The 15605-nt window shown below is 56.8% G+C and overlaps 3 protein-coding genes across 7 annotated transcripts in view; 2 read left to right on the forward strand and 1 right to left on the reverse strand.

The window, feature by feature from the left end:
- LOC111156011 (glyoxylate reductase 1 homolog) overlaps positions 1-2975 on the forward strand; it is a 34917-nt gene extending 31942 nt beyond the window's left edge. For 3 of the 4 annotated variants that reach the window (XM_022516539.1, XM_022516540.1, XM_022516541.1), the window contains one exon: positions 764-1215. In XM_022516539.1, the coding sequence (XP_022372247.1) occupies positions 764-838 (75 nt within the window). In that variant the 3' untranslated portion in view covers positions 839-1215. Of the gene's footprint in view, positions 1-763 lie in introns of all 4 variants that reach the window. The other variant, XR_002641175.1, reaches the window with a different exon arrangement.
- Positions 2976-3458: 483 nt separating this feature from the next.
- Positions 3459-9605, forward strand: LOC111156249 (rogdi homolog). Its single transcript, XM_022517006.1, has 11 exons — positions 3459-3567; positions 3684-3755; positions 4495-4583; positions 4827-4881; positions 5575-5655; positions 6469-6564; positions 7783-7881; positions 8230-8343; positions 8428-8477; positions 8586-8712; positions 9027-9605. Exons 1-11 carry the CDS (start codon positions 3523-3525, stop codon positions 9066-9068), a joined length of 870 nt encoding a protein of 289 aa, XP_022372714.1. The 5' UTR covers positions 3459-3522; the 3' UTR covers positions 9069-9605.
- A 66-nt stretch (positions 9606-9671) lies between these two features.
- LOC111156250 (small integral membrane protein 22) lies at positions 9672-14957 on the reverse strand. Of its 2 annotated transcripts, none has more exons than XM_022517008.1 (4): positions 14766-14957; positions 10391-10549; positions 10217-10302; positions 9672-10054 (listed from the first exon to the last, which is right to left on the reverse strand). In XM_022517008.1, the coding sequence occupies exons 2-4, from the start codon at positions 10521-10523 to the stop codon at positions 10013-10015; spliced, it is 261 nt and encodes an 86-aa protein (XP_022372716.1). In that variant the 5' UTR covers positions 10524-10549; positions 14766-14957; the 3' UTR covers positions 9672-10012. The 2 variants fall into 2 exon arrangements, with proteins under 2 accessions (XP_022372716.1, XP_022372715.1); XM_022517007.1 differs by having other exon boundaries at positions 10202-10302.
- Positions 14958-15605: the final 648 nt, after the last annotated feature.

A 15605-nucleotide genomic window follows, 5' to 3' on the forward strand; every position in this document is an offset into this window, starting at 1 on the left:
ATATGGGAGGAACCTTGTGGCCAACTGCATTTCCTCAGTGTGCCTGGACGCCACACTGCCCTGCTTGAATGGCTTTTTAATTCTCTTCATGCTCGTTCGTAGTACTCACCTAGTGGCTCTGGAGTGGCTGTCAGCGGCCAAGCACTGTTCTAGGCTCTGGGGACATGGTGAGGGGCCGCCCGTTCCCTTCCTTGTGGAGCTTAACGTTTTAATGGAAGGAGGCACAAGATAAGCAGACAGGTATTTAAACAAGAATTCTCTGAAGGTCAGAAGTACGAATAAAATAGTAAGATAAGGTGACAGGATAAAGTGGTACAGCCGCTGCTGTATATGCTATATAGACTGGTCAGGGAAGGCCTTGGAGCTGACTGGGAAGGAGCCAGCTTTGCCTAGGGAAAGCCATCCCATGCAGAGGGAAGGGCAAGGATAGCAGACCAGAGAATAACACAGGGAGACCCTAAAGGCAGGAAGAGACATGACTATAATTACTAACGATGCTCTGAGCACTTTACCTCCCTCGCTCCATTTAGTCCTCATGATAACCTTGTTATCTTCTCCGTGACATCAAGGAGTAGTAACGAAGACAGAGAGAAACTGAGGCACTTCGCTCAAGATCAGTGGAGGGTGGCCAGGAGTTGCACCCAGACAGCCTGGACTCCAGAGCCTGCCTGCCTGACCGCATCTAGAACTACCTCCACAAAGCAGATTGTGTCTTTAAGTCAGCTCTGTGGCCAGAGACTGAGCCCATCTCCTTTTTTTCCAGGTGTACAAAAGAGCCAAGGCCCTGGACCAGTCTGACAACGACATGTCTGCCGTGTACCGAGCCTACATACACTAAGCCCTCGATACCCCACCCCTGCTCCCCAGTCTTCCCTCTGACCCCTCCTCCTCACATGGGGTTGGGGTCCTGGGACTTAACTCTGGACCAGTCCACCTGTCTCCATCTCCTTTTATACAGACTTTGAGACTTGCCATCAGCACAGCACACAGCGTCACTCCTCCCCTGGAGGTCCTGGGGAGGGGAGGAGTGTCAGCAGGATTGGCCTTTGGGAAAGCTCTTGAGCTGGGCACTGGCCCCGGACTAGGTGGCTGTGTGTTCATACACACACACACACACACACACACACACAGAGAGAGAAATACACAATACAAACAACCCCTACATACCACACACTGGCTCTCGCCCCAGGATAGAACCTGCCCAGAAAGTGCTGCCTGGCTTTTTTTTTTTTTTTTTTTTTTTTTTTTCCTTCCTTCTGAGCTTGTCTTATCTCAGACCCTTTCCATTCAAGGAACTAGAATCAGCAGTAAGAACTGGAAGCCTTTCCACTGCTTCCTTCCCTCAGAGCAAAGAGGCTGTGGTTACATCCACATCCCCCTACCGGATCCTGCGTGTGAAAAAGAGGCTCTGGGGCAAGATGAGCCACACCGACTCCAAACAGGGTCCTCATGGGCCCTCCAACCTCAGGTGACCAGCTGATGAGGATTGTCATGTTTAAGCTACCAATGTGCAACCAACTCTCCATAAATGCCTTTGTGAACTGAAAAGAGATTGGCGAAGTTGAGCAGACGCAGGGCTCTGGCTCCCTGGGGAGAGCAGCAGATCGCCAGCACATTAGGTGAGCCTCACGGAAGCCTGCTCTCCTCGCCGCTCTTGAGCTCCTGTCCCAGAAGTCACCGTCACTGCAGAGCCCTGGGCTGGGATCAGACTTCCTTGCTTTGGTGTAGGGGGAGCTCACTCCTCACCAGGCTCTCTTAGTATTTGGATTTGCATTCCAGCCCTTGGGAAGGGGATCCTGAGGGCCACCAGGGAGGAGTGAAGAGGGAGGAGAGGGGTTCCTTCCTGTTTTCCGTTATGCTGCAGACTCCCACCTGGTTCTCAAGAGTCACTCTGACTGGGTCCCCTCACAGCAGTCTCACCCACTCCGGCCTACTCCTGTACATGTTCCCCACCTGCCCGCCTCTTCATTCTCTCTTCTTCATTTTCTTCCTGTGGAGACAGTGTTTTCTGTCCCTTCTTTGGCCCAGACCCAGCCTGACCAACGACAGCCATTTCTTAGGCTCAGCTCTTGAAACAGGAACGAGTGTCTTCACTTCAGCCAGAAGCATGGTCTTCGATGCTTCCAGGGCCCCAGGGTCTCTCGGGAGGGAAGAGAACTGGGTCTGACCCAATCTGAACTATCTGACCCTCAGAGGTGGACCTGAGACATCCTCAAGACCCTAACATTTCTCCTTGGATAGGGGACCAGAGGGGCTTGGAATGTGGCATAAAAACAAGGAGAAGTCACCTAAAGGATGTCAATGTTCTCTTCCTCTGCTTGGGTTGCATTTTCCAAAGTCACACTTTGCAGGTCAGCATTTCTAGTGAGTATACAGAATGAGACCACACGAGTGTGGACCCCTCCCCCTCAACCTTGGCCCTTTTCCGCTGATCAGAAACCAGGCAAGGGATCTCAGAAGACATAGGGGGAGGGCAGGGAAGATGCTGCGTGTTTTTGGCATAACTCCACTGGGATTTGGAATTCTTTTCTGTCTGAACACAAAGCCTGTTCTAGTCCTAGCCGGACACTTCGGGGAGGGTGGGGGTGGGGGTGGGGAGAATACTGTAATGAAACTGGTTAGTCAATGTTGTCTTAATATTGTTGACAATTCTGTAAAGTTTCTTTTTATGAGTATTTCGTTTAAGCTATTTCACCTTTGTTTTGAAGTCCTTCCCTTTTAGGAGAAAATGTGACACTTGTGAAAAAGCTTGTAAGAAAGCCCCTCTTCCATGACCCTTTTTTTTTCCTTTAAACCTCCTTTAAATGACAAATCTAGGTAATTAAGGTTGTGAATTTTTATTTTTGCTTTGTTTTTAATGAACATTTGTCTTTCAGAATAGGATTGTGTGATAATGTTTAAATGGCAAAAACATGATTTTGTGCAATTAACAAAAAGCTACTGCAAGCAAAATAAAACCTTTATTGGTAACACAACTGTGACTGATTACCTCAGCAGTGGCCACTACCTGCACCCAGACCCTCCCCGCCCAGCGGTGGAGGGGGGAGGGTCGGGAGCGCCGGGACAGCTCAGCTGGCGGGTTCTTCCCGGCCGGAGATGTTAGCGCGCGGAGGGCACGGCCGAGCAGGAACAGGCCGCCCTGCCTGCCAATCGCCGGACGCGGCGAGAACAAGCCGCCCGTTGGCCAATCAGTGAGCGCAAGCGGAACAGGGCGTCCTATCACTGCCGGGAGGGGAAGAGATAAGCGTCCGCCGCGCTCCAGGAGGAGCGGCGCCCAAGCGCGCTGCGCCCGCGGTAGGTGACCGCGGCGGCTTGGGAGAGCCGGCGCAGGCGGGTTCGCGCAGTCGCCAGTCTCGATTCGCAGCTCCCGCTCCGCCGGTCGGAGGCGGAGGCGGGGAGGGGGCCCGGGGAGCGGGGCGGACGCGCGCGCAGCCAATCGGCGGCGGGGGTGGACCAGCGCGCCGCGGGCGCACGGACGGCGGTTGGACCGAGCCTCGGGCGGACCGCGGACGGGTGGCGGCGATGGCGACCGCGATGGCAGCGACGGCGGCGGAGCGAGCGGTGCTGGTGAGGCGCGCGGACGGGGTGGGGTGGGGTGGGGTGGGGTGGGGTGGGGTGGGGTGGGGCGGGGCGGGGCGGGGGCCCGCGGGCCCGGGCGACTGACCGCCGGCCTGTCTCGGCAGGAGGAGGAGTTCCGCTGGCTGCTGCACGACGAGGTCCACGCCGTGCTCAGGCAGCTGCAGGACATCCTCAAGGTAAGGCTTCTGGCGGGCCGGCCCGGCTGCGGCTCCTTCCCGGGGCGCCGCGTCTGCCTCCCGAGCTCCTGCTGTGGACGCGACGCGCGTTGTGCAGACCAGGCCCTGCCCCAGTGGACTTGGCGTCCGGTGGAGGCATCATTATGTGATTGCCCACTTAATCACAAGCAGCCGTGTGAGCGTGGTGGGTGGCCCTGGAATGAGCCCCTCCGGCTAGGAGGGAGTCTAGGCGGTCAGGCTTGTGTTCAAGGAAGGCTTCCTTTGAAGCTGTGATCTCAAGGTCTCCAGCATCTTACTCAACCTCATGGGGCCTCCTTTTCGCAAGAACGAGATTGCAGTACTGGCGTCACAGGGCTGTTGTGAAGACAAGTCAACTCACAAAAATGTCCAGGCATTGCCTGCTATCGCCAGAATTTCGAGTTACCATGAGTACCGTCATTCCCTGACTCTGCTCCCCCACACTCGAGCATCTTAACCCAGCCTGGAGGTCATCTCTGTTCTATATCCCTGAGTTGGGCAGTCAGTAGGCGTCCAGGGAATGTGAAAGGAACAGCTATCCAGTCTGGTAGGACCTGAAACTCAGGTGGTGGGGGAAGGGCCAGAGAAATGGGAAGGTGCCCTGGAGGTTGGAAAACTAGCCTACTTTGTCCCTCCCCTAGCCAACCCAGGAATGGGGCTTCTGGAAGGAGAGGTGAGCTGGACTGCGTCAACTTTACTCCACTCTCCTTTACCTCTCCAGGAGGCCTCACTCCGCTTCACTCTGCCGTGCTCTGGTGCAGGCACCGAGGGGCCTGCCAAGCAAGAGAACTTCATTCTCGGCAGCTGTAGGTGAGCCAGGGCTGAGCAGAAACAGGAGGGACGGACTGCTTGTGTGGGGGACACCTGGGATACTCTCTAGGGGAGGCTGTACTGCCAAGGCCCTGCCATGCAGACTGATTTCAGCCCCAACATGCAGAGGGTGTGCTGTGGGGCAGCCTGGGCCATCCTGTGACAGCAGGGGCAACCTGCTGGGAGGGCGAGGTGGTGGGAAAGGGCAGCCGCAGGCACTGCTCTGACCCCCACATGTTGCAGCACAGACCAGGTGAAGGGCGTGCTGACTCTGCAAGGGGACGCGCTGAGCCAGGCGGTGAGTCCCCCAGCCCCTCTTCCCTTTCCCTGCTGCTGGAGGATCCAGTAGGGAAGAGTGTGGGGGCCTCTTGCTGAGCTTTGCCTTTACCCGTTGGCTTTGTGACCCTGGGTAGGATCCTTGACCTCTCTGGGCCTCAGTTTCTTCATTTGTAAAATAACAACCCACCCCACTAAACCTCCTCTGGAATTGGTGTGTGGCTTCAGTGAGAGGTGCAGGAAGGGGGATGCTTTGCACACGGCCTGGCCCTGAGTCTGGGCCCAGTGAAGCGTGGGCATTGGAGGGATTAGGCTGGCCCCAGTTCAAATCAGCCAACATCTGAGCTCAGCCTGTGCCAGGCACCAAGATGTGGGGGAAGGTTCCTCTCCTCCAGTAGTGGGTGTTCAGTCCATTGGCCTGTACCCATACTCCCTTTCTGCCCACAGTCACACCACCTCCTCCCAGCTAAGGCCACCTTCCCCTTTCTGTCTCTGTTCCCTTTCATTTCTTTGTGGTTCCTTTTCGGCTTGAGTTCCTGTCTCCTGACCTCCCTGTTCACACCCCAAATGCCAGGGAGGATGGGAGACTTTCTACCCTGTAGATTGGCTGGGGCCTGAGCTACCACACTCATGCCGTGTCTGCCCCCTGCTCAAGGGCTCAGAGTGGCCATAAGCAGGAGAGGGGTCCTCCTGCTTATACACTCTTGCCTGTCAGGACGTGAACCTGAAGATTCCCCGGAACAACCAGCTGCTGCACTTTGCCTTCCGAGAGGACAAGCAGTGGAAGCTGCAACAGGTAATCGGTCCCTTTTCCTGCCAGGGCTCAAGCCACAAGGGCAGGCAGGGGCAGGCCTGAGCGGCACTGAGGCCTCCTGGGGTAGCCGTGGGGGATTTAAGGCTGCGGCAAGCCTGGAAAGTTGTTTCCTAGCAGCAAAGCTGGGGCAGGCAGTGCCTGGGACTCCAGAGTCTAGCCTGGAGGGAGGTGGGAACCTGCTCTGTCTGTAGGCCTCTGGGCCCCAGTGGGAAACACAGGGAACTACTCTTCACAGAGCCTCCAGGAGCTTCCAATGGCTCCTGGGGACAAAGTCCACACTCCTCTGTGATTGGACCCTGCGCCTCCACCTCAGGGCCTTTGCCCATGCTCATCGCTCTGCCTGGAGCCCTCTCACTGCTTTATTCTTCACTGGGTGATGCTCAAGAGGCACTTCCCTGGGGCCTCCGTTGAAGTCCATCTAAAGAGGCTCCTCCTCCCCCCACCTGCAGAGTCACCCTTTTGTCCTTATGCAAGTCACTCAGTGTGTTGTCCTCTTGTGCCTTCGCTCTGCTATTATCTGTCCTCCTTTAGAAGGTGAGCTATATGATGGCAGGCCTCCCAGTCTGTGCCATATGCCCAACACCCAGGCAGGGCCTGGCTTTCAGTGGGCACAGAGGGGACAGCTGGCGGAGAGGGGTCAAGCAGCTGAGACCCACCCCAGCCCTCCCAGGAGGAGTCCCTCAGAGTGAGGCCCTGTCATCGGGGGCCCTGGACACTGTGGCTACTCTGAAGTTGGCATCTCTTCCTCCTGAGGCCCAGCCCACTGACCTTGCAGTGGGCTTTTTTTTTTTTCAGATCCAGGATGCCAGGAACCATGTAAGCCAGGCCATTTACCTCCTCGCCAACCGGGATGAAAGCTACCAGTTCAGGACAGGAGCAGAGGTCCTCAAGGTGAGCTGCCTGCAGGAGCAGGAGAAGCAGGATCCCTACTCCTGGTCCTGACCAGGCCGCCGGAGAGCTCTGCCCCCAGCAGCCGCAGGTGCAGCCAATGGTCGCTCCATCACCTCTTGATAGACATGTCCATGCAGTCAGTCAGATGACTCACAGCCTGGGCTCCAGGCAGACCTGGGCTCTGATCCCAGGGCTCCACTGAGCTGTGCAGCCCCGGGTCACTCTCTTAGCCATTCTGTGCCTCAACAGCCTCACCTACAAAAGGGTGCCGTGGTGTCATGACTGGCCGTTGTGATGATGCAGGCGAAGCAGCCCGTGGCGAATGCTCAGGAAGTAGTAGTCCTCCTAGACGGAGAGACACCCTTGTAATTCGCAAAGTGAATTCACATGGTGTGGACGGGTGGGCTGCACTGACACGCCTCAGATTCATGCTTTAGCTCTGTCCCTGACTTGGGTGATTCACTTACCCTCTTTGGACCTCTGGGTCCTTTAGGAAAACTTACAACTAGATGGACTGAGGTCCCTCCCAGAACTGTGACCACCCTGGGTGTAGGCGGTGCGGCCCCCAGGCCGCCACCCAAAATTTCCCTTTCCTAGAAGCCAGGTCACCCCCAGTCCCATTCCCATGACAATATCTGGAAGCAGTGGAAATTGGGGCTCTGAGGAGTTCTGGCCAGAGTTTTGGTCCTTGTCAAAGGAAAAGGATGAGTTCCAGATGGTTCCACCATTGACTAGCTATGTGACCTTACCACTTTGGAGCTTTACTTTTGAAAACGGGGCTGGTGCCCACCTTAAGACCTCAACTTACCCATCCTATCACCTCCTCCAGGAAGCCTCCCCTGGCTCCTTGCACCCAGCCTGGATTAAGGCCCCTTCCTCTAAGCTCCTTCACTACCTGCACCCCCATCCACAAAGACCTCATGACCCTGGGAGTAACTCCAGGGAGCTTCCGTCTTCCATTCCCCATTGGACCAGCACCCGGGACCCCATGCGGTAGAACCTCCTGCACAGATGGTCAGCAGTGCAGACGTCCCATCCCCCACCCGCAGCTGGAGCCCAAACATCCGCCCCTTGAACAAGCCCCACATTATGGGGGTTCAGGCCGTGAGAGTGGGACCACACAGGCAGGAGCTGGGCGCTACCATGACTTGGTCCTTCCCTGATGTGAGAGGGTGGGGGCTGCCCCCGCAGCAGCTGTGACCGGCCACCTCCCCGCAGCTGATGGACGCTGTGATGCTGCAGCTGACGAGAGCTCGCAACCGGCTCACCACGCCAGCCACCCTTACTCTGCCTGAGATCGCTGCCAGTGGCCTCACGGTCAGTGCCTTAGGCCAGCCCCTGCTCCGGGAGAGGGAATCCCCACCAAGGAGCCCAGCTTGCCCCTGGGAGGGACACAGGGGTGTGACGGGGTCCTGGAAACCCCAAACTGTTGTCAGTCGAAGGTCTAGGTCTGTGCAGTTTTCTGGGCCTCCGTCTTGCATCCCCCAAATACCCCGGGTCTGGGTCAGTGGTTCCCAAGCCTGGTGCAGGAAGCTCCCCGGGGCACCTGGGAAGAGTTTGGAAGCCCCAGTCCATGGGCTGGGGCATGGGGTCCCCCAGGCGGTCCTGGGGAAGCTGTGCCTGCCTGGCCCTCATGCCACCTGCTTGCCTGGTCCCTGTCCCCAGCGGATGTTTGCCCCAGCGCTGCCCTCCGACCTGCTCGTCAATGTCTACATCAACCTCAATAAGCTCTGCCTCACCGTGTACCAGCTGCACGCCCTGCAGCCCAATTCCACCAAGGTGAGGGGGACCCCACTCGCCCCCCCACCCCCAAGTGCCTTGCAGCCTCTCGGGCCTGACTGGGTCTGATGCTCTTCTGCTTAGAACTTCCGCCCCGCGGGAGGCGCCGTGCTCCACAGCCCCGGGGCCATGTTGTAAGTACGGTGCCCTGCAGCTCCCTGCCCGCCCCAACCTTCCACACCTTGGGGGCTGGGGGGCCGAGCTAATCAGGCCAGCCCCAGGGACCCTCCTTCTCCCCACAGCGAGTGGGGCTCCCAGCGCCTGGAGGTGAGCCACGTGCATAAGGTGGAGTGTGTGATCCCGTGGCTCAACGACGCCCTGGTCTTCTTCACTGTGTCCCTGCAGCTCTGCCAGCAGCTCAAGGATAAGGTGGGCTGTGGGGACTGTGGGGGCGGGGCGGCCCTTTCAGACAGATGGGGCCAGCAGATACTAGGCTACTAAGTCATTTCATTTTGGAGGGATTCCAGGGGCTCTTGTCACACCTCCAAAGCACCCCCAAATCTTCAGGTCCTCTGTACCTTCTGCACACACGAGCAGATGGGCCACGGTGTGGCTGAGCAGCAATACCCTCTTCCTGACACATTGCCCCCGAATGACCTTGAACCTGGGTCACAGGCTACAGTAGGGGCCAAGCCCCCTAACACCTCCACTCACCATGTCCCCCCACCTCTCTCCCTCCCTAGATCTCCGTGTTCTCCAGCTACTGGAGCTACAGGCCTTTCTGAGCAGAGCACCCAAGAGCCTGACCCCCAGGGGAATGGCCCCTGTCCCCCCTCACCCATCCCCCCCAGGAACGTTGGCCAGAGCCAGAACCAGGCGGCATGGGCTATTATTTATTTCTCTCTTTGCCCCATCCTGCCCATCACATTTGCACAGATGGAAATGAGCACTGGAAGCACGGAGAGACAGGGATGCTGGCTTGCTTTTTCTTTTACTGGGGGTGGTCAGGAAGGCAGAGCCCAGAGGTGGCCCACATTCCAAACCCTGCCCTCCCTTCACAGCGGGAACCTTTGGACTTGGGGTGGCGCCAGGCCCAGGGCTCTCCTCCTCCCTCCTCTTTCTGCCTTCTGACCTGCCCCAGGATGGTGACGGGCAGCCGTACTCTCCCCTCTGTTGGAGGGTGAGGAGTGGGCAAGGGCCCTAAGCTGGGAGTCAGGAGGGCAGACAGAACCATCCACCGCCTCGCTGTGGTGTCCTTGAATGTGTTTGCTCCGCATCCCTGACAAGGCCTCCAGGAAATAAAGATCATCTGACTACCTGGAGCGTCTTGTCTGTTTGTCTGTCTGAGTGAGGACCAAGCTGGGGATCCCTGATCATCAGCACCTGGGTGGAGTACCCAACGACGGAGCCCCTGGCCTCCTGTCCCACCTTTGAGGGGGTCCTCCAGGCTGCCAAGGGACTGAGTGGGCTGGGGACAAGTTTTCGGCCTCACGGTTCGGGCCACTGAGTTGGAGCCCAGCTTCCCCTGCTGTCAGCAGTTGCTGTGGGACCTGGAGTGACAGTCCAGCCCGCTGAAAGCCGTGGGGGAGCAGGTGGGCATCCGGAGAAAGCAGCGAGTGCCCACACTGCCCACCCCTTGAAGGGAAGCTCAGAACACACTCCGGACAACCAAGGCATCGGCACTGTGCCAGCAGGACACACGGGCAGGGGGGCTGGGGGGCTCGCTGCGTTAAGGTTCCAGGGCCAAGTTATCCACTCCCCTGCGGTGTTCCTGCAAGAGAGGCACGGGGGCTGGCCGGGCTTCCCTCATGTGTGCCGGCCGGCCCCTCTCCACAGGAGCCCCAGCACCCCCCTCTCCCCAGTGCAGTTCCAGGCTGCTGCCTCCGCTGGCGGGCCTCACCTGCCCGGTGGGCCTCACCTGCTCGGGGCTCACCTTCCGGGGTCTGGAGGCGCGGCGGCTGCAGCAGCTGTGGCAGCAGCAGTGGAGACAGACCAGCAGCAGCAGGAGCAACATGGTGCCTGGGGGCGGAACGGGTGTCCAGATACGGCCCTCGGCCAGGCCTAGGACAGGAGGCCAAGGGGGTCCAGAGGACAGGGCCGCACTCACCGAGGAAGATGAGGAAGATGATGAAGGCAGCAGTGTCCCAGTTAGACTGGAACAGCTCACCGCTCCTGAGTTTCCCCAGCACTTCCTGGGCTGTGGTCTCCAGCTCTTTCTCCAGGTCTTCTGCCAAGTCCATCTCCACTCGAGGCCTCTGGGTGCCACCTGCCCCGGCCCCCAAGGGCTGCCTCAGAACCCTGTTGTCTGGGACTGGGTGGCATCCAGGCCTCCCGCAGTCCAGCCCCTGCCCTGTGCCTGCCCCGTCCCACACCACCCCTCCACCCCTGCCCTGTCCCTTCCCACTCCCACCCGCCCCGGCAAACCCCCCCCCAGACCCCCACCAGCCTCGGAGCTCCCCCAGCCAGGCAGGTCCCAGGTCCTGAGAACACCAACTATTTCCTGCTTCCGGATCCTAGGTGCCTCCTGAGGCCCTGGCACCTTGGCAACCGGTCCCACCCTTCCCAGGGGGCGGCCAGACTCCAGAGGGCGGGGCCTGTGCCCTAGCAGCTGTGCTCACTGCCTCCCCACAGCAGCAGGTGCTGCAGGACCCACGGAGGGAGCCACGGGCCCCGAAACCCTCTTCCTTCTGGGATTTTTCATGTTTTCTCAGTAGACCAGACAAGCAGCCTGGAACACAGTGCGCCCTGGGCCGCTGTGGACTTCATGAGTAAAGACAGAGGGAGGGAAACGTGGTTTCCATTCCACATCCCTTTCCTGGGCAGGTGGCATTTGCCAGCATCGTACTAGGAGTCTTCTGTGTCCTTGTTTGCTGTATCCTCATCTTCAGGTCAATCCTTACGAGAAGATGCTTGTCCTCTCAAACAAGCTCTTTCCCCGGGACTTGGGGACCTGGGGGCCTGATGCTGACCACAAAGGCAGCTCTCACTCTCCTTCCTTCAGCACACATGGATCCAGGCCCACCAAGGGGCCAGGACTGCTCAGCACTTGAGGTCGGCCATGCCCCAGGTGGACACAGTTTCTGGGGCTTGTGGTCTAGCAGGGGACAACATCTCAGCTAGTGTCAGGCTCCGGACCAACCAGACCACCGGACACCCACTACCAGATGTGTCCTTGCAGCAATCCTGAACGGGCTATTCCCATTCTCCCCACACACAGGTAGGAAAGGCGCCACCTTGAGAAGTCTAGCAACCAGCTCAAGTCACACACCTGATGTACCCATTTCCTGTTGCCACTAGAACATATCACCCCTGCACTTAGGGGCTTCAAACAATCCAAATTTATTGCCTCACGGTTCTGGAGGTCAGAGTCTGAAACAACAGCGGGGCTGTGTTCCTTCTGAAGGCTCTAGAAGACAATCTGTTCCTTGCTTTTGCTAGCTCCTAGCGGGTAGTCTCTGCTTCCATCCTCATTTTCTCTGGCCCTGACCCTTCTGGCCTCCCTGTGACGAGGACCCCTGTGATGACATCGGCCCACAGGATGACCTCACGATCAGAATGACGTCTGCAAAGTCCCTTTTGCCGGGTAAGTTAACATATTTGCTCCGAGGTTCCAAGGATTAGGATGAAAACCTCTTTTGGGGGGGGGGGGGGGCATGATCCTGCCGGCCGTACCCAGAGTGAGCAGAGAAGCCAGACCTGGGACCCAGGCACTCAGACCCCAGAGCCCTTGACCGCCATATTCTAGGGTCTCCTGCCCTGGGTCCCTACAATCCCTCCATCCCATTCCGACGTCTCTGAGCCCTGTTGCAAGAGGCAGGGTCATTTTGAAGCAAGCAGAGTGTTATTGCCAAAGGAGAGGCAGGGCTGCGGCCACTGTGGAAAGCAGTCAGGTAGTGCCTCAAAAGGTCACGCGCTGGTGATAGCAAACGCCCAGCTATTCCGCTCCCAAGTATAGACCCAAGACAACTGCAAACAGGTTCTCAAAGACTTGGGCACAAATGTTCACAGCGGCACTCATCCCGAGAGCCAAAAGGTGGGAACAGCCCATGTGATCTGTCCATACTGGGCCCTTCCTCAGCCACACAGAAAAATGAAGTCCTAACACCTGCCACAAAATGGATGCCCCTCAAAGACATGCCACACAGTGAGAGAGGCCAGACTCAAAGGGCCACACAGAGTGGGGTTCTGTTTCCGGGAGACGTCCAGAACGGGCACATCCAAGGACTAGCGCTAGCCAGGGTCTGGGGAACTCGGGGGTGGGGTGGGGAAGGGAGGGAGTGTTTAGTGCTGATGGCATGTCCTTTAGGGTGATGAACATGTCCAGGAACAGGACAGGGGTGGTGGCATTATGACATTGTGAATGCACTCAATTCTGGTCTGCCACTTATCTGCTCGAAAGAAAGAACGGATAATGGTGGGGGAGGGGGGTGCCTGAGTGGCTCAGTCGGTCGAGCGTCTGACTTCTTGGTTTTGGTTCAAGGCATGATCTTGGGGTCCTGGGATTGAGCCCCAAGTTGGGCTCTGTGCTCAGCATGGAATCTCCTTGAAGATTCTCTCCCTGTGATCCTCCCCCACCCCACTGTCTCTCTCTAATACTTAAATAAATCTTTTTTTTTATTATTTTATTTATTTGACAGAGAGAGAGACAACGAGAGAGGGAAACAGGCAAGGGGAGTGGGAGAGGGAGAAGCAGGCTTCCCGCAGAGCAGGGAGCCCGATGCAGGGCTCAATCCCAGGACCCCAGGACCATGATCTGAGCCCAAGACAGACGTTTAAGGACTGAGACACCCAGGTACTCTGTAAATAAATCTTTTTAAAAAAGAACAGATAGGGGCGCCTGGGTGGCTCAGTGGGTTAAGCCTCTGCCTTTGGCTCAGGTCATGATCTCAGGGTCCTGGGATTGAGCCCCACATCAGGCTCTCTGCTCAGCAGGGATCCTCCCCCACTCCACCTGCTGCTCTGCCTACTTGTGATCTCTCCTCTCTCTGTCAATAAATAAATAAAATATTTTTTTAAAAAAGAACAGATAATGTTTAATTTTGTGTGAATTTTACCTATTTACTTATTTTTTTAAAAACGATTTTATTTATTTATTAACAGAGAGAGATCACAAGTAAGCAGAGAGAGAGAGGGAAGCAAGTCTCCCTGCCGAGCAGAGAGCCCAACTCGGGGCACAATCCCAGGACTCTGAATCATGACCTGAGCCAAAGGCAGAGGCTTAACCCACTGAGCCACCCAGATGCCCATACTTACTTATTTTTAAGTAGGCTCTACACCCAACATGGGGTTGAACTCACAGCCCGAGCCCAAGAGTTGCACACTTTATTGACTGAGCCAGCCAAGAGCCCCTTTACCTCAAATTTTTTTTTTAAGATTTTATTTATTTATTTAACAGAGAGGGAGACAGGGAGAGAAGGAACACAAGCAGGGAGAGTGGGAGAGGGAGACGCAGGCTTCCCGCTGAGTGCAGAGCCCGACGCAGGGCTCGATCCCAGGACCCCCGGATCATGACCTGAGCCAAAGGCAGATGCTTAACCGACCGAGCCACTGTTTACCTCCATTTTTTTTTAAGATTTTATTTATTTATTTGACAGACAGAGATCACAAGTAGGCAGAGAGGCAGGCAGAAAGAGGAGGAAGCAGGCTCCCCGCCGAGCAGAGAGAGCCGATGTGGGGCTCGATCCCAGGACCCTGGGATCATGACCTGAGCTGAAGGCAGAGGCTTTAACCCACTGAGGCATCCAGGCGCCCTACCTCAATTTTTAAAAAGAGGGAAGCACTGGGGCTTTTGGGTGGCTCATTTGGTTGATCATCTGACTCTTGATTTCAACTCAGGTCATAATCTCAGGGTTGTGAGATTGAGCCCCAAAGTGAGCTCCATGCCCTGCCTCGGGCTCTGTGCTTAGTATAGAATCTGCTTCAGATTCTCTCCCTCTGCCCCTGCTCCCTGGGGTCCGCAGCTGTGGCCCCTGTCCCCCCACCATTTGGCCGGGCTGGGTGGGCAAGAGGCCTTCTGTCCGCTCCTCTCCCCACTGACCCTTAGACTTCCCATCCAGACCCTTGTTTCTTGTTTTTCATTCCTATTATGAAAGTAAGACCTCCCCATGGTGGGGGTGGGGAGGTAAGACCTTTTCATTAAAGAAAATCTGGGACATTCTAAGCTGTTAAAAAGCAAAAAACCCCATGAGAGCCCCCAGACCCAAGCAGAGCAATGACAGGGGGGGGGTCATGTGGCAGGACATATTTCACATGGGTTAGACCCCCCAGACTTGGATCCTGCTCCCAGCCCTTACTGCCCACCGGTGTGTGACCTTGGGGCACAATCCCTGATCTTCTTTGCCTCAGTATCCTTTTCTGTAAAATGGGTGTATACTTAGCATCCCCCTTCTCGTCTTAAGATTGAACAGAATAATCTGCATTAACACTTCTTAGCCCACTGAGACGCTCTAGAAACACACACTAGATGGCCGTGTGGTACTCACCCAAATAGTGGGTGTGATTCCCCCCGAGTCTTCTGTTCTTCGTATACCTCTGGGCTCAGCGGCCAGGCTCACACTGCTCAGATCACTTTACCCTGGGCTTTTCGCAATCCGCATAGCCAAGGACACCTTGCAGGTGACTGCTGCTTTCCGCAAACCTGATCATCTCGCTTGCAGTGAGAGTGGCCACCCACTGAGCCTTGCTTCCCCAACACAAATTGTTCAGAACCCTGCTGCCACTCATGTGATTTTTTGGCAGGGGGAGGGGTGTTCTCTCCAGAGTGGCTTACTTCCTTAAGGGACATTTCCAGAGGCCAGATCTCCTCCTGCTCAGGGCCAGTCCAGCAGTCCCCAGTACTGTTCAGTTGTCCACACATAACATTCTCATTTGCTTTGAGGAGGAGGCCAGACTCCTGTATCCCTCCAGAGCTGGGGACTGATGGCTTGAGAGATTTCTCTGCTCCAGGCCAGGCTCTGCCCAGTCCTCCCACCACAGGCCCTGCCCAGCCTCAAGTTGTGAAGGTGAAGTTTGAGCCTCTGCCTTATAGATGTGTAGAAGGTGGGGGAGCAGAAGGGTCTGGGTACAGAGGGACAGAAGCTAGCTGGGGCTCAGGACAGTGAAGGTGAGTTGGACTGGGGCAGACTTGGTGAGTTCCCGTAGGCAGAGCAGGGTCAGCAGGCCGCTTCCTGCTTTTGTAAATACTTTTAAGGCCACACAGCCACACCCTTTGCCTGTCCGTGGCTGCTTTCCCGCTCAGACAACGGGGCTGAAGGGTACATGCCATAGAGATGTTATGACGCACAGGCTTTCAGAGAAGATGTTTGCCAGCACCACCGAGGACT

Source organism: Enhydra lutris, unplaced genomic scaffold (genome assembly GCF_002288905.1).
Source record: "Enhydra lutris kenyoni isolate GAN:26980312 unplaced genomic scaffold, ASM228890v2 scaffoldscaffold45, whole genome shotgun sequence".
Lineage (NCBI taxonomy): Eukaryota > Metazoa > Chordata > Mammalia > Carnivora > Mustelidae > Enhydra > Enhydra lutris.